At 26.0% G+C, this 8,707-nt stretch overlaps 1 protein-coding gene across 1 annotated transcript in view; it reads left to right on the plus strand.

The window, feature by feature from the left end:
* LOC123268220 (diuretic hormone class 2) overlaps positions 1–7,754 on the plus strand; it is a 28,425-nt gene extending 20,671 nt beyond the window's left edge. Inside the window, exons 2-4 of the mRNA XM_044733145.1 lie at positions 4,736–4,855; positions 5,164–5,256; positions 6,904–7,754. Coding sequence (XP_044589080.1) covers positions 4,764–4,855; positions 5,164–5,256; positions 6,904–7,039 — 321 coding nt within the window. The 5' untranslated portion in view covers positions 4,736–4,763 and the 3' untranslated portion in view covers positions 7,040–7,754. The remainder of the gene's footprint in view (positions 1–4,735; positions 4,856–5,163; positions 5,257–6,903) is intronic.
* Positions 7,755–8,707: the final 953 nt, after the last annotated feature.

Consider the following 8,707-nt stretch of genomic DNA (forward strand, 5'->3'; position numbering starts at 1 on the left):
TGAAAAGTAGGGGGTTATTGAGATCCGATTTAGAGAATGAATTTTAATCAGATCTCCAGGTTTTGAGCGACTAGGAAGCCGATCCGACTATTCCTGGCTGGACGTCCAGCCGTGTATAAACATGTAAATAAAATTGGTCGTAGGATATCTTCAGGAGGAATCGAACCTTCTCGAGATGAGTTCCACGGCCTTCGAAAGTGTTAATTGAGACTTCGATCTGATTAGATTTTAAAGTCAATGGTACTTTGCCCGAGAAAAAGATATCAAAAACAAATAAATCACCAACAAAATATACAATTGTTTTTTCTCCCCTCCGGGCGGAAAGCGTCAATTTTCTGCCCGCTGCGCTAAATGAAAATGCCGCTTTCCGCCTCCGTCGAGGAGAAAAATAGTATTCTCACCACGGGCAGGAAATAAGAAAGCCTCAGATCACATGTTTGTCGACCTCGGCTTCGCCTCGGTCAACAATTACATGTAATCTGAGACATTTCTTATTTTCCTGCCCTAGGTAAGAAATATACTATTTAACTGTTGTTCTAAATAACTTTATAAATATTTGACCAATCAACGTCCAGACAGAGACACTTTTGTTGGACTTAAAAAACTAAGTCTACCGCCAAGCAAGTCTAAATCCAACGACAAGTTCAAAAATTCTAGCCAATTTTTAATTTCTACTCCTTTTTTTGAGATAACTTTTAAATTGTTCGATCCATCGACTCAACAGCTTATAAACTATTTTAGTACTTAAAAAATAGCGTCGAATGCCGGCAAGCAAATCAAAATCGAGCGCAAAAAAAGTTACAGCCATTTAAAAATTTCTCAATCCTTTTTTTGATATAAATTTATAATTTTTTCCTCAAAAGTCAATCGAAAGATTTTCGAGAAATTTTAACCAATTTAAAGAAATTCTTCAAAACATTTTGCTACTTAAATTTATTTATTTCTAAACAGTAAATTCCTCCTTGCTGCCCTCGTGCGTCAGCACAAACTCTCTGCTTGTTACACCAACCTTCCCACCCAGTGCATAGTTAAAAATATCATCAACAGGTGACGTTGCGTTTTCTATAGAAATTTCTTCACTTAAGAAGATCCAAGTACCCTCCTAAAGTAAAGAATGTCTATAACATAATTACGTAGAAATACTTTTGTTATCTTAAAATTAATTTTTATATTAATTAATAACATTTTTAAGGAAATTTCCGATGAATTTACTCTTTGAATAATTATTAACATTTAATTGACTAATAAAAAATCTAGCACTCTGAATTACCGGTATACACTTGGCAACACCGCAAGAGTTCTCTAACCTTCAAATTTATTTATGTTTACTGTTTAACTAAAATTACTCACATCTTCTAGCACTTAAAAAACCGCGGTTACTTATGCTTTGAGTAACTGCGCAAGCGGTGTTGCCAAGTCAAATACAAGACTTTAATGAACGCAAGTTCCGAGTGATTTTTCATAAAAAATATAAAATATCTCCGTAATACGTTCGGAAAGCTACTTTTTTTATTGTTTTAATCGAAAGCTTATTATTTTTTCAATCAAATTCAATGAAAATAAAATTATTTCAAAATCGTTAATTACATTGAATTCTTAACCAAATACGGCTGGTAGAATCTCCATTCATGTAAAAATTACAGTTTTAACCTAATTATTTCTTAAAATCCCGGAAACCTGTTTTTTAATTTTTTTTATTAATTAATACGCTACATAGGTCAAATTTACAAATTTTCAGAAAGTTTTAAAAATTTAACTACACTGATAGAAAGATTTTTTTATATTTAATAAGCTTTCTTAACTAAATAAATGATTTTTTAACATAGGATTTAATAAATATTAATTAAGTTAATAAATTATTTATTAGACAATTTATTAAATGTTAATAAATATTTGTTAATTAACAAATATTTATCAACAGTTAATAAGTAATTTATCAAGTACAATTTATTAACTGTTAATAAATATTTATTAATAGTTAATAAATATTTGTTAACTGTTAAAAAATATTTATTTAAAATAAAAAGCAAAAATAATTTTCTTTTGACACTTTTTATAACCCAAGCTGGAATTCATAATAATAATTCAATTCACTAAATAAATTAACCTTTTTAATATTTAAAAATATAAAAGATAATTATGATCTGTGATAGAATTTTGTATTTTACAATAAACGTTATTATAATGTAATATAATTAATGCAAATAATTTATAAAGATGATTTTTATTTATAAGCAATCTTGATTTCATATTAAATTGCAAGCGAAACAAATTCACTCAACAAAATATTTATTAACTGTTAATAAATATTTGTTAACTATTAATAAATACTTATTAACTATTAATAAATGTACTTTCCCCAAATAAATATTTATTGAATGTTAAAAAATATTTATTAAAATTTAATAAATTAAATAATTGTCTTCAAATAAATTAAATTATTAATTGTTAATAAATCCTTCTATCAGTGTGCTTAAAAGACTCAAAGAACTAAAAAATATTAGCATAGTGAGAACTTGGACGTATTTTTGTGCACGGAAAAAAGTAAACTGTAATAAATAACAGTCGATTTATAATAAGTAATGATCAACTGCTAAACTTTACCATTTCAAACAGTAAAATCGTGATTTTACTAGTCACTTTATAAAATTTACCATTTAAACGTTACAATTTACTCTTTATATGGAAGAAAATACTATTTCAAACAGTAATATTACCTATGTAAATGTCTAAAATGTTTAAGTATAATAATTAACAATTCAGACTTTGATATTTATCATTTCGTACCTAAAAAATTAGGAAAACGGTTGACCCTGAAGGCCATCCCTGCAACTTCCCGCTAATTCCATACTTAGGCGCTTAAAATTGCACCAATGACGTTTTTGAGCTCTTTGAGCTTAAAAATACAATTTATGGGTTATTTTGAGCTCTCCGAGCTCAAAGAGATTGCTTTCCTATGCTTTAAAGCTCTTCGAGCTCAAAAGTCTGATAGAGATTTGATAAGACACTATTTTTTGAATTTTTAAACCGCAATAACTTTTGAATAAATAAACCGATTTTTACGCGGTTAGAAGCATTCGACGCAGTTTTTTAAGCCTCACAAAGAATCTTAAATTTTGAATTGATCGCGCTAGGAATTTTGGCGTTATTCCGAAAAAACACTTTTTTTCAGTTTTCTTTCGTTCACGATATCTCTCGAACGAATCAACCGATTTTGACCGGACTGGTGGCGATCGACGGGGTTTTTTGAGGTTGAGAGCTGATTAGCTTTTCGCCTTGAACCTTTAAGCCGTTTCACAGTTATTCCAAAAAAACCACATTTGAAAAAAATTTTTTTCAGTTTTTGAAGATTTCTCAAAATCTATTCATCTGAATCGGTCTAAATAGTTTTCAAAATCTAAGTTTGGTCAAGCCCTTTCGAATGGCACCAACCGCGATGAAATCGGTCAAGCCGTTCAAAAGTTATAAGCGGTTCACATACTTTCACATACTTTCACATACTTTCACATACTTTCACACACACACACACACACACACATACATACATACAGACACCGTGACAACCTCGCAGGGATAGTCAGGGAAGCTTCCTGTGACCTCCAAACGTCGAGATCTGATGAAAACTCGATTTTTGAAAAACTGGGTGAAAACAATAACTTCCCGATTTTTGAAAATCTTCGATTTTCTTAGCGGGAAGTTAAAAATGATCTTAAGATATGTAAAAAGTATAAAATAAAGTTAGTAAATTTCTAATACAAGCAACGTCAATATTTACAAAGTAAAATGGTAAATTTTAAACGCAACGCTAAAAATCAAACTGTAATTATTGACTTGCTTGGACTGGTAAAATGTATATTTTAAAAGTATAATTTTTACTGTTTGAAATGTTAAATTCTCCCAGAGTGAGACCTCCTTCTCTTTCATCTGAGTTTCCCTTCTCCTCATAATATGGACTATATATTGAAATGGCAATTTTTACTGTTTAAAACTGTAATTTTTTAAGATGAAAGAGTCGTTATTTACTATACTGACAGCTACTAATCACTTATTTTGGATATTCAATTATAAATTGTGGCTTTTATACTTTCTACATTAAGTTCTGTAATATTTATATTTTTGCCACTCCGATGTCCGCTTTACTGTTTGAAACTATAAAAATTAACCGGAATCCGAGTGAATATTACAGTTTACTTTTTTCCGTGTACTTAAATAATTTTTTTGATATAACTTTTGAATTTTTGTCTCAAAAATAATCTAATTAATTTTTTTTTTTTTTTTTTTTTTATTAAAGCTGAAACTTCTAATTGAAAAATGTTTTAGAAAATTAAAATAAAAATAAAAATGTTTTATTACTTATTCTGTCGGAAAGTCAAAGAAATTAAAGTTATCTCAAAAATAAATATGAAGGACATTATTAAAGTTAAATATAATCCTCAGTGGTGTATATGGTCACTCATTTCTTATCTTAGCGAACCCATTTGCCCCTTCAGCCCTTAAGGCAAGTCAACTGGCAAACTTAATATAATATAATATAATATAAGTAAACTCCGACTTTTATTCCGTGTACTTTCTGGATAATGTTGAGTATAACTTAACTTCAATAGCGGTATTTTATTATTTATTAACTCTTTTAACGGCCCGATAAAACAAACTTATACTTTTGGAAAATAACTTTATTTAATCAACCGGGCTTATTAAAACTTATTCTCTTAAATAAATATTTTTTATTTTTCAGATCCCGGCACTAAACAATAGCCATCAAAATGCAGAAACAATTAACATTGGTATTGTTCATCTTCGCCACTGTAACTGTAATTACAGTTATCGATTCTATAGAAGCTGCACCTTTTTCTCCGTAAGATTTTTTTTTAGTACTACTCTGAATAAAAAACTAAATTTTTAATAATACTTTATTAACTGTATGATGATTTATAGAGGGTCAGAATTACACTCGGTAATTGACTAATTGGCTTTTTAGCAACAAACTCGTTAAAGAAATTACAAAGCGCCAATTAAAATAAATCGCCACTATATTTTTTTTTTTCATTCCGCTAATTGAAATTTATATGATAAATCCATTATCATTATTATTTAATTACTTGGTAACATTGTAAAAAAATATTTAGATTAATTATTTTATTTTATTTTTTTTTTTTTTTATAGAGAACGGCAACTTTATTTGGACCAGTTGGAAGAAGATCCTCAGTCATTTTACGAATTGATCGCGCAGTATAACAAACTAAAAGAATTGGAAAAGTGAGTTGTCTATTTTTTTATGGATATATTACTGAATTTAAGAATTTTTTTAATAAATAAAATAGAGTAAAAAATTTAGGAGTAATATATTTAGATACATAATTAAGAAATGACCTTGTATCTTGAGAACTATTGAAATTTTTAAAGATATAAGCTCATCCTGATGTTACACTCATCGAGACCTTTTATTTGAGTACCCACATCAATTTTTCATATATTTTATATATTTATATATTTCATAAATACCATATATATAAAATATATATAAAATGTCATGTGGGTACTCAAATAAAAGGTCTCGATGAGTGTAACATCGAAATGAGTTTATATCTTAAAAAAATGTCAATAATTAAGAAATGACATTGTATCTTGTGAAAAATTGACATTTTTAAGGATATAAGCTTATCCCGATGCTACACTCATCAAGACCTTTCATTTGAGTACCCACATCAATTTTTCATATATTTTATATATTTATATATTTTACAAATACCATATATATGAAATATATATAAAATGTCATGTGGGTACTCAAATAAAAGGTCTCGATGAGTGTAACATCGAAATGAGTTTATATCTTAAAAAAATGTCAATAATTAAGAAATGACATTGTATCTTGTGAAAAATTGACATTTTTAAGGATATAAGCTTATCCCGATGCTACACTCATCAAGACCTTTCATTTGAGTACCCACATGAATTTTTCATATATTTTATATATTTCTATATTTTACAAATACCATATATATGAAATATATATAAAATGCCATGTGGGTACTTAAATGAAAGCTCTCGATGAGTGTAACGTCGAAATGAGTTTATATGTTAAAAAAATGTCAATAATTAAGAAATGACATTGTATCTTGTGAAATATTGACATTTTTAAATATATAAGCTCATCTTGATGTTTTACTCATCGAGACCTTTTATTTGAGTACCCATATCAATTTTTCATATATTTATATATATTATATTTTAATAATTTTTTTAATTGATGGATTTCTATAATGAAAAATAATTTAAGAGATTTTTTAAACAAATTATCTTAAAAAATGTCAATAATTAAGAAATGACCTTCTATCTTGTGAACTTTTGACATTTTTAAAGATATAAGCTCACCCCGACATCTCGCTCATCGATACCTTTCATTTAAGTACCCACATCAATTTTTCATATATTTTATATATTTATATACATATTATATATATGTATATATGAAAAATATATTAAAAATACATGTGGGTACTCAAATAAAAGCTCTTGATGAGTGTAACATCGGGATGAGCTGATATCTTTAAAATATATATTATATATATGTATATATGAAAAATATATCAAAAATGCATGTGGGTACTCAAATGAAAGCTCTTGATGAGTGTAACATCGGGATGAGCTTATATCTTTAAAAATGTCAATAATTAAAAAACTACACTGCAATTTAACAAAATTCATTATTTAACAAAGCAAAATATAATATATACTAGCGACCGAAGGTCGCTAGTATATATTACTGACATTTTCAAATTTTTGTAACAAATAAAATAGAGTAAAATTATTAAAAAAATTTTTTTTTAAATTAACGAAATTAAAAAATAATTGTCTGATAATTTCAATGGAATATTTTAATATTACTTATCTTTATTTCAGCAAACGGGCTTACGGACTTGATTTTGGACTGAGCCGCGGATTCAGCGGCTCCCAAACCGCAAAACATTTGATGGGTATGGCAGCTGCCAATTATGCAAATGGACCCGGACGGAGGCGTCGATCCGAGCAGGCGTAAATTTAGTCACAACAATATTACCTTAAATGTGAAAAAAATTTTAAAAATCAACGCTTATGCACCTTAAAAAAAAAAAAAAAAAAAAAAAAAGTACAGAACAAAATACCTCATTTTTTGTGAGATTGAAATCAAGACATTTAAAAATTTTTTAAATTTTTATTAAAAATTTAAAAAATTCTAAAATGTCAGCTGATTTTAGTTTCACAATTTTTTTAGCTCTCTATATTTATTTCTTCTTGTCTAGAGTGTATTTGTTAGCATAAAACAAACAAATAATCAAAATTAAAGCACATATTAATTAATATTTATCAAAAGCACCGTTGAAATGTCAAATTTTGTCTAGTCCGACATTGTACACTTTAGAATTGTAGATTTTTTTAGGTTATGTTACCGCAACAAATTATTTTTAATTAACTAAAATTATTTTCCCGTAAAAAACAGTATTATTATATTTTATAATAAATATCTAGTGTATTGCTCATATATATTATTATTTTTATTTATTTTATAAATTGTTATGATCTATCTGTATTTATTAAAGCAATGAGTAATAAAAATGTAGGCATAGTAATAAATAAAACTTTAAATCTCGACGGAATTATTTGAATGTAATAAAAATTTAACATGCGCTCTATGTACCATATTAATGACAACATCTAATATATTATATTATATCTGTATCTAATAAATGTTACACTTTAATCCAATGCTATAATACTGTCTATTTCTTCACAAGCCGCCATTTTGTTTATTATAACCTACTGAAGTTAGCTAACAGCCGTTAAATTCTTAAATTCTTATAAAAGAATATTTTTAAAAATGTCTTCTAATTATTTTTTTTTATTTTTAAATCTAGAATTTTATTATTAAACTATTTTAATAATTTTATTGCTATAAAATGATTGAAAAAAAATTTTTAATCATAGATAACTTTAGTGTCTTTTTTATTTACCCTGAAGTTAGCTAACAGCTGTCAAATTTTTAAATTAAAAAAAAATCAATTACAAAAAATACTTTTAAAAATTTCTACTAATTATTTTTTTTTTTAATTTTTAAGTCTAGAATTTTTCTTATTAAATTATTTTAATAATTTTATTGCAATAAAATTATTAAAAAAAAATTTTTAATGTAAGTTAACTTCAGTGTCTTTTTTATTTACCCTGAAGTTAGCTAACAGCTGTCAAATTTTTTAATTCTTAAAAAAAAATTAATAATAATAAAAATACTTAAAAAAATTGTCACTATTTTTTTTTTAATTTTTAAATCTAGAATTTTTATTATTGAATTATTTTAATAATTTTATTGCAATAAAATTATTATAAGAAAATTTTTAATGTTAGTTAACTTCAGTGTCTTTGTTTGTTAACAACTGTCAAATTTTTAAATTAAAAAAAAAATCAATTATAAAAAATGCATTTTTAAATTTCTAATTATTGTTTTTTTTTTAATTTTTAAATCTAGAATTTTTTTATTCAATTATTTAAATAATTTTATTACTATAAAATTATTTAAAAGAAATTTTTAATGTCAGTTTTAACCTCAGTGTCTTTTTTATTTATCCTGAAGTTAGCTGAAAGCTGTCGAATTTTTTAATTCTTAAAATAAATTAATAATAATAATAAAAATACTTAAAAAAATTGTCACAAAATTTTTTTTTTTTTATTTTTA

The sequence above is a fragment of the Cotesia glomerata genome, linkage group LG6 (assembly GCF_020080835.1).
Source record: "Cotesia glomerata isolate CgM1 linkage group LG6, MPM_Cglom_v2.3, whole genome shotgun sequence".
Lineage (NCBI taxonomy): Eukaryota > Metazoa > Arthropoda > Insecta > Hymenoptera > Braconidae > Cotesia > Cotesia glomerata.